General features: G+C 43.6%; 2 protein-coding genes across 3 annotated transcripts in view; one reads left to right on the forward strand and one right to left on the reverse strand.

Moving 5' to 3' along the window:
- The window catches only part of LOC111982765 (protein phosphatase 1L-like), a 41,768-nt gene extending 40,603 nt beyond the window's left edge, over positions 1–1,165 (reverse strand). Inside the window, exon 1 of the mRNA XM_024014353.2 lies at positions 767–1,165. Within this exon, the coding sequence (XP_023870121.1) occupies positions 767–1,165 (399 nt within the window). The remainder of the gene's footprint in view (positions 1–766) is intronic.
- A 228-nt stretch (positions 1,166–1,393) lies between these two features.
- On the forward strand, positions 1,394–13,487 carry nmd3 (NMD3 ribosome export adaptor). 2 transcript variants are annotated; one of them, XM_024014354.2, is made up of 17 exons: positions 1,394–1,482; positions 2,375–2,516; positions 3,027–3,099; positions 3,245–3,379; positions 3,556–3,652; positions 3,770–3,850; positions 4,427–4,555; positions 4,658–4,748; positions 5,292–5,370; positions 5,737–5,833; positions 9,320–9,437; positions 10,149–10,294; positions 10,855–10,967; positions 11,118–11,190; positions 12,476–12,582; positions 12,795–12,865; positions 13,005–13,487. In XM_024014354.2, exons 1-17 carry the CDS (start codon positions 1,480–1,482, stop codon positions 13,136–13,138), a joined length of 1,689 nt encoding a protein of 562 aa, XP_023870122.2. In that variant the 5' UTR covers positions 1,394–1,479; the 3' UTR covers positions 13,139–13,487. The 2 variants fall into 2 exon arrangements, with proteins under 2 accessions (XP_023870122.2, XP_070290201.1); XM_070434100.1 differs by lacking the exon at positions 1,394–1,482 and having other exon boundaries at positions 2,436–2,520.
- Positions 13,488–17,408: the final 3,921 nt, after the last annotated feature.

The raw sequence follows: 17,408 nt of genomic DNA on the forward strand, positions 1-17,408 counted from the left end.
AAATAACCTCCGGCCACCCCCCAACATCACATTAACAAAACACACACATTCTCTTCTGGTCAGGTTGAGGTGGAACAAGACCAGGATCCCACTTTCTCTCTCGTGCAGGGAGTATAATTACATTGACTGACTGCCTACCCGCCCCACCTCTCTCACACACACACAGTGCCTGATGGATGGACGCTTTGCCCCTCTACAGGGACATCTGGTTGATCAGAGTAGGAAGTGTATTTCTGTCAGACAAGCTGTTCGATCTGTGCCACTGAATGCTTGTCATGGAGTGAAAGAGCTACAGCTGCCAGGGCTTTGTCTGTGACTAGTGMATGACCAGAACATGGAGAGGGTGACAGGTGCATGGGCATCGGGTGACTTTCAGACCAGAATTTGACCAATATCAGAAAGCATCTCTCACTGGGGTTGGAAATGATCAGCTAGCTTGTCACATCCATCTTCAATCAACCTACACATATGAATGAGTTTAATCCTATTATCCCCCAAGCCTGCTATAATCGGTTTAGAGACTTTATCTGCAGCATACCACACAATCGTGTTATGTCTATAAGTCTTTTAAACTTGTAAGACCATGAATGACTGTCTCTTATTTTTGGCACAACTTCACAAAGTAAAATGCTAAAGTGCCTTCCACATGTCCCTGTGGAGAGGGATTAATATGATTTGATGCATAGCAAGTGCATGTGCACGTGTTGACCAACCCAAAAAAGTATGGTCGCTCAACAAATGAATGATAACAGACCATTTATCTTACCTCTCCCCCATGGCCATCGAAAATCCCAAATATAGACGGGTGACTCCTGTTCACGATGTCAGTGAGGACCTCGAAGCGGTCTTCCATGTGATCTCTCCGGCCTTGGATGGAGTACACCGCCACATTGTTACTCTTGAACTCCCAGGTTTTGGAGAACTCTGCGTCCAGAACATCTAGACCCCCGAATTTTTCATTCTGCATAATCTCCGCCACTTTCCCCTTGACCATTTTGACAGCATCCCGGCTGGACTTSACGATGGTCTTCACCTCGTCAGTGTGGAAGAAGTAACTCCACAGAGCCAGGCTTATGCATAGGAGGAACAAGGTCTCTGGTCTGAGCAGAAAATAACGCATGATCCGACCCAAAAGAGACAACAGTGTCATCGTATCCTCTATCATTTATAYAAAYAAGAAATCACGGCAGGTTGTTATTGTTTATCCGCAACTTTCAGTCCATTAWTATCGATGCGAGAATAAATAAATCAGCGAAACCAAATTAAGCAAACGTAGCCTACAGCACAGCGTAAAAGGCTGAATTAATTCAACGAAACGCTGATAGCTCACRTGTAGAAATGCTGCTTGACGTCTTGGAGAATCCGTAGACACTGCGGGGTGAAAGATTCTGGCTTGGCTTGTTCACTCTAGCATAAAACCTCGTGAACCAGCGGTTGTCCATATGATGCGGTGACTCGCACAACCGTGCAAGGAGGAGAATGGTAGCTATATATAACCTCAGACAGTTGGAGACCTCGCGTTGAAGTACCTCGTTTAAAGCTAACCTGAAAACAAACTGCATGCTCCCTCAACCTTTGACAGCGAGATTGAACTGTAAATAGTGCCCTCGAACTGTAGCGTTCGGTTTGCAGGACCGCACCACTGGGAGCACGTGAGGTGTGCACCATTCAAGCTTTTTTAGGATAACATGCATCATATTTCTGGAGGGACAAACTAAATGTCACTTGCAACTTTATACTGCTGAATATAAAATGTAGCGTTTGGGAAAATCGCTTATTTTTAACGTACGTAACTTCTGGACCGATGCATGGTCCTCCCCACAGATGATTGTTTTAATAGGATCCCACTTTCTATTCATTACAGCAAGCCCAGAGAACCAGACCAATGTTTTGACTAGAAGGGATACAGCTTTTGTCAAAATTGACTTTTCGTAGCAGGTTAGGAGAATTAGGTTAAGGTTAGGAAAAGGATTAGGGTGAGCTAAAATGCAAAAAAMCGAAAACACATTTGACGTAAAAAACGGTATCCTATCTAGACATGACCCCAGAACGGTTATCAAACAGATAAGGCAAAGGTTTAGGAACTCAAAAGTACATTGTAAAATTCTACTTTGCTTTGTTGTGTTCTTGTTGTTGATGATGAAAATGGCGACGAAGAAAGATAAAGGAGGAAGGTATAGTATATAGATAACGATAAAATGTATCTTCTTTGGATAAATTCATTTATCTTAGATTTAAACAATTGCCTTCTAGTCCAATCCAATGTATGCAACAAAATGATTCATTGGATTATTTAAAAAAAAACAGTAATTTCATAACTTCCATATATAATGCAGTTTCTTCTGTGTGTATGGGATTTGAATGGTTTATGAAGCAACTGCACTCAGGCAAAAGAGAGGAACGGACTGGGTCCTTTTGCCACCAGGAAGTGCTGTGTCGTCATCATCCTGCTCCTCCTTTCCAGTTTGTGTTGGAGAAACGTGGAGGTTCGCAACGTGTAGATGAATTAACATTCTGTAAGTATGTGTTGTGTATTAGTTGTTTTATTGAAATGGCATTAAGGGCCCCGAAACATTTTAACACGGGCCCTTCTATGTAATGACAACTGTCACGATCATCGCAAATTAGTCGGCTAGCAAGTACCAGCCATTTAACATATTCTATCTAACAGTTACTGGTTGCCGGTTAGTAAAGTAAATCCAATTGTATAACGTTACCTAGCTAACGAGAACTGCCAGCAGAACATGGTCTGACAGAGATGTCATGGAATAGTATCTAGTTCTGTGTCATGTGTAAAAAAAATATATATATATATATTTTTTTACAAAAATAAATAAATAATATATATATATATATATATATATTAACGTTAACAGGAAAGTTAGTACAATAGATAGCTGGCTACCATGTATTGACTATAATCAATACACATTAGCCCTGTCGATAATATCATGACGTTTTTGTATATCATCTAAAAAGTAAACGCTTGTCTGGTTCATAACATCAATCTGATTTGTCTTGTCTAGTTCTCACTGCTACATCCAAGCCATTTATAATGGAGTACATGCAAGCTCCTGCTACAAGCAGTCAGGGGAACATGTAAGTATAATTTATGATCAGCCTCCTATATGCTACAAATAATCTGTCCTTTACCATTAGTGTGAAGGTGTAGATTCATAGCTTTTTCAAAGGTATCAGTTGGTACACAGTACTAATTAAGAAATTATTTATCTCCTCTACCCAGCCTGTGCTGCACCTGTGGCATCCCCATCCCTCCAAACCCAGCCAACATGTGTGTGTCTTGCCTCAGGACCACAGTGGATATCTCTGAGGGAATCCCCAAGCAAGTCAACCTGCACTTCTGCAAGCAGTGTGAACGGTACTGCCCAGACCACCATCACAAGCCTGTGAAACTTAGTGCCACAGCTAAGATGTTTAAATCCCTGTCTATTGCTCTTACTTGACCAAAGGATCATTAGTCAGTTAACTGGGATCTTACCACGGCTCCTACATTAGTTCAGATGGATTGATTGCTCCTCTTTCTCTTCCATGCAGGTACTTGCAGCCTCCAGCCTCCTGGGTGCAGTGTGCTCTGGAGTCCAGGGAACTGCTCGCCCTCTGCCTTAAAAAACTGAAGGGCAACATGACTAAAGTGAGTATCCCTTCCCTTCCCTACTCTGCTCTATTTATATTCAAAGATACACTTGTTACATTTTTTAACAGGGCTGTAGCCATTCGCCTCGGAAACTCATGTGACCTCTCAATCCAGGTGCGTCTGATCGATGCTGGATTCCTGTGGACGGAACCCCACTCCAAGCGGATCAAGTTGAAGGTGACCATACAGAAAGAGGTGAGAGAGAGGAGACGAGTGGAGAAATGAGAGGCATGCGAGTGTGACATATTTAATATAAGGGATTAGTGTGGATTAGGAACCTGATCTGGAGGACGTGTCCCACCGCTATGTGTCCCACCATGTTGTCATTATTTAATCCAGGTGACACTAAAGGGATAAAGGGCTGACTMGTTTCAGAGCACAGTGATTGGGTGAAGTTTAGCCAGTGGCTGTCATAACTTCATGACCTTTCAGAGGAGTCTCAGTTCCTCAGGGCCCAGGGCTTTGTATGGCGTGTAGGGGGTTTTGTGTGACCTGTGATCTTGTATCTAGATGTCCTTTAGTCACCAGAAATAGCAGCACCAAACCCTGATGAATAAAGTCTTACACATCAGTGTTTCCCAAATGGCGGGTAGGTAATGATCCACTGGTGGGTCACAGCCAATTCCCTTTTGGTTACAGCTTTCTAGCCCAGTTCTGGAYTTTAAAGAGTGTTTTATTTACTTGGTGTGTCACATTACAGTCGTAAACTATGTTCTGAGTCAGTCATATAAGAGACTAGTGGTTGATGGTAGTGTGATTCTTCCTGTCCAGGTGATGAACGGAGCCATCCTGCAGCAGGTGTTTGTGGTGGAGTTTGTCATCCAGGGCCAGATGTGTGACGACTGCCACCGTGTCGAGGCCAAGGACTTCTGGAACTCTGTGGTGCAAGTCAGACAGAAGGTACCACTGATGATTAKAMTTATATTATTCATGTTGCTCACCACAACAATYRTTTTTWACATGTTGTTTTGTTTACCTTATTTTGGAGCTGGTCTTTTTTAGACTTCTCACAAGAAGACCTTCTACTACCTGGAGCAGCTGATTCTCAAACACAAACTCCATCAGAACGCACTCAACATCAAGGAGATCAATGGTGGGTTTGGGATAGAATATACTGCTCTAAAGTGGGGGTTTCATCCAGGAAGAGACACCAGACCATGCAAGCTTACCATTGACATTGACGATTTTCTTAATAAAGCTTTCCTGTCCCGGGCTTTAGAAGGGCTTGGCCATGTGTTTATAATCAGTGTGGTAAGATCATAGTACTGAGCATTCTGTTTACCATGCCAACAATGCTGTTTGACTCGGGTCCTATTTTCAGTCACACACATACACACACACTGTGTAGTGAGAGATATTTCAGAAGCAGCGCCCAGTGTGGTTGGACCAGATTGTAAGGGAGAAGCTGTCCTTTGACAGTTCAGTATAAATTACCCCCCTCTCTAGCCGGAGTTAAAAGCCTTGAAGCTTCAACATGTGGCGGCCATATCCCCCCCGGTGCCCATCTGGTCTGTGTTACTGAGGCTGTCGTATTAAGTGTGTTGGAATGGTGATGACCCAGGTCGCGTGTGGTGTGTGTCTGGTATTGATTTAYTGACTGAGGGCTGACTTGTTTTTAATCTTTCTCCTCTCTCAGAGGGTATTGATTTCTACTATGCCACCAAGCAGCATGCTCAGAAGATGGTGGATTTTCTCCAGTGCACAGTCCCCTGCAGGTAGGAACAGTTCACCAGAGACCCTCCACTACGGGTAGAGGTTGCCCTGTAGTGACAACTCTCTGACCTGAGGTCAGTGTCTTGGTGACGTCCTCCTACTCTTGATGGCTCCTTAATGGTTATTGCATAATGCCCATTAAATGTTAATTTGTTGTTGGGACAATATGTTGACATTGAATTGAACAGTGATGACTTGGACCGCACTAACCACAGTAAGTGTGGTCTGTGTGGCTAGTGCTACAATTATTCAATGTCTATAGACATATATATTTCTAGCTTAGCATGGAGAGGATTGAGAATGTTGTTTATTTTTTCTCTGACAAGATATTGTTGTCTTTGTTTTTTTTGTGTCACTGTCTTGTTTAGGTCGAAGACCTCCCAGCGCCTCATCTCCCATGACATCCACTCAAACACATTCAACTACAAGAGCACCTACTCCATTGAGATCGTTCCTGTTTGCAAGGTATGTAGCATCTTCCTCAAAAATACTGAAGGTCAAATGCTCTACATACTGTGCATTCGGAAAATATTCAGACCCCTTGACTTTTTCTACGTTTTGTTACGTTACAGCCTTATTCGCAAATGTATTAGTGTCATATATATATATATATTATTTATATGAATTAAATATCACATTTACATAAGTATTCAAACCCTTTACTCAGTACTTTGTTGAAGGACCTTTTGGCAGCGATTTACAGCCTCGAGTCTTCTTGGGTATGACGCTCCAAGCTTGGCACACCTGTATTTGGGGAGTTTCTCCCATTATTCTCTGCAGATCCTCTCAAGCTCTGTCAGATGGATGGGGAGTGTCGCTACACAGCTATTTTCAGTTCTCTCCAGAGATGTTCGATCAGCTCCCGGCTCTGACTGTGCCACTCAAGGACATTCAGAAACTTGATCCCGAAGCCACTCCTGCGTAACTTGGCTGGGTGCTTAGGGTCGTTGTCCTGTTGGAAAGTGAACCTTTACCCTAGTCTGAGGTCCTGAGAGCTCTGGAGCAGGTTTTTATCAAGAATCTTTCTGTACTTTGCTCCGTTCATCTTTCCCTCGATCCTGACTAGTCTCCCAGTCCCTGCCGCTGAAAAACATCCCCAAAGCATGATGCTGCCACCACCATGCTTCACTGTAGAGATGGTGCTTGGTTTCCTCTAGACGTGACGCTTAGCATTCAGGCCAAARAGTAATTTAGGTGCCTTTTTGCACTCTACCATAAAGGGCTGATTGGTGGAGTGCTGCAGATATTGTTGTCCTTCTGGAAGGTTCTCCCATCTCCACCTAGGAACTCTGGAGCTCTGTCAGAGTGACCATCGGGTTCTTGGYCACCTCCCTGACCAAGGCCCTTCACCCCYGAATGCTCAGTTTGTAGAAACTTCTCAAGGATTATCAATGGAAACAGGATGCATCTGAGCTCAATTTCAAGTCTTATAGCAAAGGGTCTGAATACTTAGGTAAATAAGGTATTTCTGTTTTTTTATTTGGAATAAATGTGTCATTATGGGGTGTTGTTAAATTATTGAATCCATTTTAGAATAAGGCTGTAACGAAACAAAATGTGGAAAAGGGGAAGGGGTCTGAATACTTTCTGAATGCACTGTATATCTTAACGTGCAGGGCTGAAAAGTGGTTGAATAGGTGAACAGAGCGCACCTATACTCAAATGCTCAGGTCCAAACAGGCCAGGGCAGACCTTTACAGATTCCCTGTTCTTACACTGCTCAAAAAAATAAAGGGAACACTTAAACAACACAATGTAACTCCAAGTCAATCACACTTCTGTGAAATCAAACTGTCCAACTTAAGGAAGCAACACTGATTGACAATAAATTTCACATGCTGTTGTGCAAATGGAATAGACAAAGGTGGAAATTATAGGCAATTAGCAAGACACCCCCAATAAAGGAGTGATTCTGCAGGTGGTGACCACAGACCACTTCAGTTCCTATGCTTCCTGGCTGATGTTTTGGTCACTTTTGAATGCTGGCGGTGCTTTCACTCTAGTGGTAGCATGAGACGGAGTCTACAACCCACACAAGTGGCTCAGGTAGTGCAGCTCATCCAGGATGGCACATCAATGCGAGCTGTGGCAAGAAGGTTTGCTGTGTCTGTCAGCGTAGTGTCCAGAGCATGGAGGCGCTACCAGGAGACAGGCCAGTACATTCAGGAGACGTGGAGGAGCCCGTAGGAGGGCAACAACCCAGCAGCAGGACCGCTAACCTCCGCCTTTGTGCAAGGAGGATCACTGCCAGAGCCCTGCAAAATGACCTCCAGCAGGCCACAAATGTGCATGTGTCTCACAAGGGTCTGAGGATCTCATCTCGGTACCTAATGGCAGTCAGGCTACCTCTGGCGAGCACATGGAGGCTGTGCGCCCCACAAAGACATGCCACCCCACACCATGACTGACCCACCGCCAAACCGGTCAATGCTGGAGGATGTTGCAGGCAACAGAACGTTCTCCACGGCGTCTCCGGACTCTGTCACATGTGCTCAGTGTGAACCTGCTTTTCATCTGTGAAGAGCACGGGGCGCCAGTGGCGAATTTGCCAATCTTGGTGTTCTCTGGCAAATGCCAAACGTCCTGCACGGTGTTGGGCTGTAAGCACAACCCCCACCTGTGGACGTCGGGCCCTCATACCACCCTCATGGATGTCTGTTTCTGACGCGTTGAGCAGAAACATGCACATTTGTGGCCTACTGGAGGTCATTTTGCAGGGCTCTGGCAGTGTCCTCCTTGCACAAAGGCGGAGGTAGCGGTCCTGCTGCTGGGTTGTTGCCCTCCTACGGCCTCCTCCACGTCTCCTGATGTACTGGCCTGTCTCCTGGTAGCGCCTCCATGCTCTGGACACTACGCTGACAGACACAGCAAACCTTCTTGCCACAGCTCGCATTGATGTGCCATCCTGGATGAGCTGCACTACCTGAGCCACTTGTGTGGGTTGTAGACTCCGTCTCATGCTACACTAGAGTGAAAGCACCGCCAGCATTCAAAAGTGACCAAAACATCAGCCAGGAAGCATAGGAACTGAGAGTGGTCTGTGGTCACCACCTGCAGAACCACTCCTTTATTGGGGTGTTCTTGCTAATTGCCTATAATTTCACCTTTGTCTATTCCATTTGCACAACAGCATGTGAAATTTATTGTCAATCAGTGTTGCTTCCTAAGTGGACAGTTTGATTTCACAGAAGTGTGATGGACTTGGAGTTACATTTGTGTGTTTAAGTGTTCCCTTTATTTTTTTGAGCAGTGTAATTATAAAGACACAGCTTCCCTTGGATAGAACTGTGTTGTTTTAAAGATGCTTTTGAACTGTCAAATGAAAAACTAAATTCGACTCGATCTTGGTGTGTCTAGGTCAGGATTCTTTACTCAAGCTTTTTTTGTTGAGTGAATGTTTCTCGTCAATGCTCTTCTGTTGGATTCATGTGGTAGATGAATCTACTCCTATTTTCCAACGTAGACTGAGTACACAAGCATCGATGCTTGGCTTCTGACCATACATGTGAAGAGGGAATTTTGTTCATATCCAATTCCATCTGCATGTGTTTTTTGTTCATTTCTATCCAATGACTGAATGAAGTATTACAGCACTGGCTTATTTAGTAAACGGATATGACTCAACATTTTCGAGATCAAATGAAATACATTCCTAATCAGAATCTTATTTTCTTTTGCGTTGTTTCTGAGACAAATTGTAATCAGCTGATAAAACAAAGAGAACCCAGCCGACCCCTTGTATAACCAAACTGGCAGTGACAGCACAGCCTCTGTTGTTGTTATTCAGAGGAGATTGCTAATCCAGAGTTGAATGTATATACTCTTCTGTAGTACAGCTTGATGTGGGTTTCTGGGGAATAATCTGGTGGGGAGTTGGCATAGGGGGAGGTTCCAATGTTCTCTCTGACCAGACCTCAGTTTGACCCCTGGTTTGTTTTGTTCATTTCCCAGGACAACGTGTGGTGTCTGTCGCCGCGTCTGGCTCAGAGCCTGGGGAACATGGGCCAGGTGTGTGTGTGCGCCCGAGTCACCAGACCACATCCACTGATCGACCCCAACACCCTGCAGAGTGAGTACAGTATGCACCACGTGCTATTCTGGCTACTGAAAATAGCTTTTACAGATATGCTCTGCTTCATTGATTGATTAGTGTTGATGTGTTGACAAGTTCAAAGTTAAAAGGTGATTGGGTTTGTGATTGGATGAGTGTGTGCTTGTCTTGATATAAAGCATCAAAAGTTGACCATGTGCTCCATATTTTTAGCATCAGTTTTTTGATAGACTGATGGAATGTCATTATATTCCACTTGACTTCAGTCTTTTGTACCTAACTGAACCCAGTATCGTTTACAGTGTGTCTGTTCACCACATGCTCATCAACCTCCCTCTCAACAGCTTCCCTCTGTGTCTATTCAGGGCATCCCACACATGGGGCACACACCACACTCATTTGTTGTCATTACTTGCTGTGTGTGTAAAAAAAAAATCCTCTGTTTCTTTCGGATATTTTGAAAGGCAGGGCACACGTTTTTAATTAGTGTTCAAAGAAAGGCTACTTTTGCGCCAGAGCCGCCTTTCTCAACCCAGCCTCTGGGCAGATCAGTGATCCATGCTAGCCAAATCACTAGACTGCAGGGGGAGTGAGAATCAAATGAATCCTTTCATCTTGTGTGCGTGAGTGTAGGAAATGATTGGTGGTGTTTTGAGCAGTCAGAATTGAAACTTTGGACTGTCCATAGAGAGAACCATCTAATTCTATTTCTCCTGTCTGACCCAACAGTCGCTGAGGTGGATGGGGGCACATACTGGCGCAACCCCTTCAACAGCCTCGTTAGCCCACGGCAACTGGAGGAGTTCATCGTCATGGATACTGACATCATCAGGAACCAGAAGCTGGGGGCGGGAGCAGGCATGAGGTCCAATAAGGTAGGAGTTCTGAGGGAAATGGGCGGTGATTTGGAATTGGGCAGAAGTGTGGCCCATTAGCAAGAACACCTCAATTTCGAGAGAAATAAATGCTGCTAGTCTGTTTCTTTAGATGCTGTGTGTATGTGTGTATGTGTGTTCATGCGTGCAACTCACTCACTCCATGTGAGGAAAAACATGTTCTAGTGTGTGTGTTGGCGAGACAGATTGTTTTGGGTTGATACAGCTTGACTGCGGGGCTTTGGTGTGTTTGTGGCTTTAATGAAAGTGGTGTTGAGCAGATTGAATTATGGGGAACATTTCTCTTTTCTCTGAAGAAAAATCAATAGTGAAGCATTACATTATCCCTGAAGCAGCACATCCGATTAGAGAAAAACCCTCCACAATACATGGAAGTGTTTGTGTGAAATGGAACAGGGAATGGGCTCGCTACGATAATGATCCATCACCCATCTAAGGTGTTGAAACACTAAAACGCCCTCCATCCCGTTTAGTGGAAAGGAATAGAAGTAATGGTGGTGCTAGGGTAAATCTTGTGTGTGTTCTGATTGTATTTCCAGCACACTCTGGCTGAGGTGTGGGTGCAGAAGACCTCAGAGATGGACACTGCTCAGCAGTACCACTGTCGCACCCACCTGGGCCAYCTGCTCAACATAGGAGACATGGTGCAGGGGTCGGTGACTGTCATGGGCTGCTATACAGCTACTTTTAACTCTTAATTATTCATGGAAATTCTTGCTGTATAAGAGAATCAAAACAATACCTAACTGTTTTACTTGTGAAGTTAGAGAAAATGTGTTTTTTCACTTTTGTTTCCCTCTAGCTTTGACTTTGCCAATTCCAACGTTAATGACGAGTTTCTGAACAAGATGAACCCTAGTCATATTCCTGACGTGGTAAGARCCAGTACATAATACTGTGTGCACACCTATATCCTCCAAAACAAAGATCTCCAACAGGTAGATCGCGAGCTACCAGTAGTTCCCAGCCAACATATGAGTAGCTCTCCAATCAATTCTCAAAGTACATGTGTTTTTCCATCACAAACTGTCACAAACATAAAGCACCTGGCTACTATCCAATCAAAGCCACATTTACATTTTCCCAACCCGGTTAGCCACTATTGGCTTAAAAAGCCAAACATAACACAATATCTGCCTATTAATTTCCAGCAATGTTGCCCCCTGTCTGTGTTTGGTGCGCGCACTTGTCTATCACTCCGTATGTAGCCAGTTAATGATCATGTCTTTTTTTTCTTCAATTGGTTTGTGTTTTGAGGTTCAACCCAACATTGTGCACATTTTAATACAGTTGAGTAGACAGACTTTCCCCCAAAACCTCCTCTATTAAATGTTAACCTCAAAGTAGGCTTACCTGACAGAGTTATACATGTGTTTATTTGTTTCTATTGGGGCCATTGTTTTGTGATCTCTGCCATGACATGTGCTGCAGCAGTAGGCCTAACAGCAGAAACATCGCTAGACCGACACATTCCTGTCTCGCTAGATGCGCAATTAAAGGGGAATTACACTTTTTCCAGACCTCATATGGTCTTCTGATGTGATTTAAGCATTGCCATGGACTGAGAACATCAATTTTCATTGTTTCTCTATGAATATTTGTAATATTGAGAGTATACTTGTTTTTGTACAAATCCAAACCAGGAAAAATAAAACAGAATTCTGGAAAATACAAAATATAATTTTATTGGGCCTGTCATGCCAAATCCTGTTTATCAACCATTATTTTACCAGGTATATTGACAGAAAACACATCTCTTGTACACCAAGGACCTTGGGACGAAGTAGAGGAGAACATTGTTCCTGTTAGAAAGCTATAAAATAAATTGCACCTTGCAACATTAATTCTTCTAAAAGTAACTCTCATGCTACAAAAGGTTGGAGAACCCTGGTCCCAAAACAACACATTTTTACCATGTACTGTACTGTCTGTATTAGTTCACATTGCCCCCTGGTGGACATTGTAGGATTGGTTCGATTTTATGTTTGCTGCATTGAGTTGAAATGTCAATCCTCTAATGGAAAAATTGTCCGCCTGACCAAATACTATTCACTTAACTTTGAAATGAAAGCTCAACTGCATTTGGCAGAATACATAATAACAAAACAAAATCAATGCATGTATTGAAGCCATTTGAACATGCTTGTTGTGGACTTGCAGGTGCTGATTAAGAAGAGCTACAACCGCAGCAAGAGGGTGAAGCGCAGGAACTGGAAGCTGAAGGAGATGGACAAAGACAGAGAGGGCTTGGCGCCTGAAGACGAGAGGTAAGGATGAGAGGAGGAACTGATGAGAGAGGAGGAATGTGGAGGGGGAGAAGCAGGAAGGGATGAGGAGAGAGAGTGAGGGAGGAGAGAACTGAAAGAGTGAAGGTTGGATATCCTCTTTATCCAGGTGATGACTTTGTAAGTTGTGAAAGGTGTCTGTCTTCAACATTGRCGGTGATTTTATATATTGTTCTCCTCTCTTTCTGTTTCAGACAATACCAGGACTTCCTAGAGGACCTGGAGGAAGACGAAGCCCTGAGAAAGAACGTCAACATCTTCAGAGGTGAGTGGGACCACAGCTTTCCGCTTCTCTTTATTGTTCCTCTTGCGAGAACCTGGCAGTTTTCCCCAATTGTCACCCATAGCTTTTTATTTATCMATTTTTAGCCGTAGCCTCATGATAGAGTTGTTTTGTATTGCAGATGCGTCTAAGATCCCAGTGGAGAGTGACACGGATGACGAGGGTGCTCCTCGGATCTCTCTGATGGAGATGCTGGAGGACCTCAGCCTAACAGACGCCACCGGGGGAGAGGGAGCCAACATGCTGACCGAATAGACCAATCACCGGCCTGCTTACAGCCACATAATGGCTGTTCAGACCAATCAGGTCTTACTAACATCAACATGATGATTGACTAGACAAATGGGAATCCTACTAGTACAATGAGGGATTAGTAGTCCAATAAGAATGGCAATGCCACCTGTTGTCAGTTACCATTGCTTACAGTCTCCACCCAACAGCAGCCACTCAGAAGGCTGCAGACTGGTCACTTCTAAGGTTGCTGAGTTATTGATGGTAACCTGCCCTTTTTTTTTTACCCTGTCTCCATGTTAGAGGCAGTGGGTTGTGGTGATGTACTCGAAAACCACTTAATTTCCAAATAAAATATAATCTGGTTACAATATGACTTTGTCATTCTGAGACACTGCATCCACTAGAAAGACCTGGATAAGTGGGGAAGATGTCGCTGCACAATGAGCATGGATCTCACTCTCAATATAGTACCTATGATTTAAAAGGAGGGACAGGCCACATGGTGAAAGTGGCAGAATGTACCAGTTGAGAACGCATAGGCACCTTCTATGAGTAGATAGTTGTATGTGTAGATATCCCAGGTATACCTGTATGCATTCTGGATTGGGTATGCTTACAGTGCGTCTGGAAAGTTTTCAGAACCCTTCAGTTTTCCCAAATTGTGTTATGTTACAGCCTTATTCTAAAATTGATTAAATACAATTTTTAAACATCGTCATCAATCTACACCCAATACCCCATAATGACAAAGCGAAAACAGGTTTTTAGAAATATTTGCACATTTTATAAAAAATATAATAAATAAAACATATTTACGTAAGTATTCAGATCCTTTGCTATGAGACTCATGATTGAGCTCCGGTGCATCCTGCTTCCATTGATCATCCTTGAGATGTTTCTACAACTTGATTGGAGTCCACTTATGGTAAATTCAATTGATTGGACATGATTTGGAAAGGCACACACCTGTCTATGTAAGGTCCCACAGTTGACAGTGCATGTCAGAGMAAAAACCAAGCCACGAGGTCAAAGGAATTGTCTGCAGAGCCCCGAGACAGGATTGTGTCGAGGTACAGATCTGGGGAAGGGTACCAAAACAATTCTGAGACATTGAATGTCCCCAAGAACACAGTGGCCTCCATCATACTTTAATGGAAGAAGTTTGGAACAAGGAGAGCTGGCCGCCCGGCCAAACTGAGCAATCAGGGGAGAAGGGCCTTGGTCAGAGAAGTGACCAAGAACCTGATGGTCACTCTGACAAAACTCCAGAGTTCCTCTGTGGAGATGGGAGAAACTTCCGGAAGGACAACCATCTCTGCAGCACTCCAATCAGGCCTTTATGGTAGTGGCCAGATGGAAGCCACTCCTCAGTAAAAGGCACCTAAAGGACTCTGACCATGAGAAATAAGTTTCTCTGGTCTGATGAAACCAATATAGAACTCTTTGGCCTAAATGCCAAGTGTCACGTCTGGAGAAAACCTGGCACCATCCCTACGGTGAAGTAAGGTGATGGCAGCATCATGCTGTGGGGATATAAAAGGCCTGAATACTTAAGTAAATGTGATGTTTCTGTTTTTTTTTACATTTGCAATCAAAATCTAAACCTGATTTTGCTTTGTCATTATGGAGTATTGTGTGTAGATTGATGAGAGGGGGGGAAACTATTTAATTTTAGAAAAGGCTGTAACTTAACAAATTGTGGAAAAGTCAAGGGGTCTGAATACTTTCTGAATGCCCTGTATGATTGTAATAGGCTGCAGACTGGCAACTAGATTCTCTACCCAACAACACCAAACCCACTCGCATGCAGAGCCACTGGCTTGAGAAATTGGTTCCCCATCATTAAGCTAAAATTAGTTCACCAAGCTTCAGAAATGAATCAATCCAGATTTAATTTGGAACTAGGACTCAGTGGGCACATGTCCCCTACTATTAGACTGTTCCCCAATAMAATCAGCTCTATTGTTGCCAGGTAGTCATTCTGATTGTAGTAGGGGCTGAAGGGGAGAGAGGTGGGTGCAGTGGGAGGTTGAGTGCTTCTGAGGAAATGTTAGATATATACTACCGTTCAAAAGTTTGGGGTCACCAGTCTCAACGTCAACAGTGAAGAGGCGATTCCGGGATGCTGGCCTTCTAGGCAGAGTTGCAAAGAAAAAGCCATATCTCAGACTGGCCAATAAAAAGAGAAGGATAAGAACAGACACTGGACAGAGGAACTCTGCCTAGAAGGCCAGCATCCCGGAATCGCCTCTTCACTGTTGACGTTGAGACTGGTGTTTTTTGGGTACTATTTAATGACGCTGCCAGTTGAGGACTTGTGAGGCGTCTGTTTCTCAAACTAGACACACTAATGTACTCTTGTCCTCTTGTTCAGTTGTGCACCGGGGCCTCCCACTCCTCTTTCTATTCTGGTTAGAGACAGTTTGCGCTGTTCTGTGAAGGGAATAGTACACAGCGCTGTACGAGATCTTCAGTTTCTTTTCAATGTCTCGCATGGAATAGCCTCAGAACAAGAATAGACTGACGAGTTTCAGAAGAAAGTACTTTGTTTCTGACCATTTTCAGCCTGTAATCGAACCCACAAATGCTGATGCTCCAGATACTCAACTAGTCTAAACTTTTATTGCTTCTTTAATCAGAACAACAGTTTTCAGCTGTGCTAACATAATTGCAACAGGGTTTTCTAATGTTCAATTAGCCTTTTAAAATGATAAACTTGGATTAACTAACACAACGTGCCATTGGAACAGAGGAGTGATGGTTGCTGATAATGGGCCGCTGTATGCCTTTGTAGATATTCCATAAAAAATTTGCCGTTTCCAGCTACAATAGTCACTTACAACATTAACAATGTCTACACTGTATTTCTGATCAATTTGATATTTTAATGGACGAAGGAAAAGGAAACCGCACACTGCTCCTCTGACGAAGGCCGTGTGGCCGATACGTAAGCTTATTAAATATCGGTGATACTATCAAGAGCAGTGTGCGGTTTCCTTTTCCTTCATCTTGTTCAATTGATGCCATGCACCTGCAAATAAGATTGCTCAGATGTGCGAGTGCCTTTTTGTATTGATATTTTAATGGACAAAATATGTTTTTGAAAGGAAACAAGGAAATTTTTAAGTGACCCCAAACTTTTGAATGGTAGTAAATATTAGGAGAGAGAGAAAGGTGTGTTTTGTGCCACTTCTCAGTCTTGTTTGAAGAGGGAGGAGGCGGGATCTTGTTTTTTAGCAACTTAAACAGGTTTTTAGGGGTAACCAGATCCTTGAGAAAGTAACTGTAGGTCTCTGAGACAGAGGAGGACAATAAGGTAGAGCAGGGGGTTCTCTACCATCCCTCCCACTCTCTCCCCCTGACCCCTTTTTCTCACCCACCTCCTCTCCATACACCTGCAGTATACGCTCTCTCCATCAAAGCCTGTTCTTATCACACACTCACCTCATTTTATCACCTCCTTTTTCTGACCCCGTTTGTCCACTTTTCACTCTCCTTCCAATAATACTATTGAAAAATCAGTGAGCTACCTGACTGTTCAACTGTTTAGAGTCCCAAATAGTGACATGCTCCCTCGTGCTGTGAGTCTGGCTTCCGGCAAGCAGAACTGTCATGTTCAAAGCGAACAGGGGGGATGCCTGAAGAGAATTATAGAGGACTCTGTCCCATTATAGTGTGTGTGCGCACAGGCAGCGCTATTGAGGCCATCTCCATTTTTGAAGTAGTCAATTTTCTTCTACTAATTCTAAGAGTTGGTAAACAAACTAAAAGGGTGCGTACTGCCACCTGGAGTGTTGTTTGAACAGGTATAAAGCCAAGGTTGTTGATTTACTGCCACCTGCAGTTATGGAATGTTTTCTCACAAGTATAATTCATTATGCGATCCTTCCTTAACCCATAGGAAGTCCCACTCAGTTGATTACTTCAAAATATCAAAAATCCTCGAAGGCACTGCCCATGCTAAAACAGGCTTTTGTCCACTAGAGTCCTCTATCGTTCTCTATGAGAATGCCATACAAAAGTTGCTTGGACAAGCGCGTCATGTGTCTCCTATCCAATAATGCAGGACAGAGTTTTGATTACTATTCCACTGACTTAACGACTATGGATTAGCCCTATTTGTGAAGAATCCTGCTTTATTTAGATGTTCTTTTAAAGACACACGTGCACCCAACACTCTGTCCACCCAACGTTCTGTCTGTAAAACCCCAACTCCAGGGAAAGAGAGAGTAGTGGGTGTGGTGTAAAGAACATTACCTGCTACATGTAGGCTATATTGGTGAACAGGTAG

Source organism: Salvelinus sp. IW2-2015, linkage group LG22, assembly GCF_002910315.2.
Source record: "Salvelinus sp. IW2-2015 linkage group LG22, ASM291031v2, whole genome shotgun sequence".
In the NCBI taxonomy this organism is placed as follows: Eukaryota; Metazoa; Chordata; class Actinopteri; order Salmoniformes; family Salmonidae; genus Salvelinus; species Salvelinus sp. IW2-2015.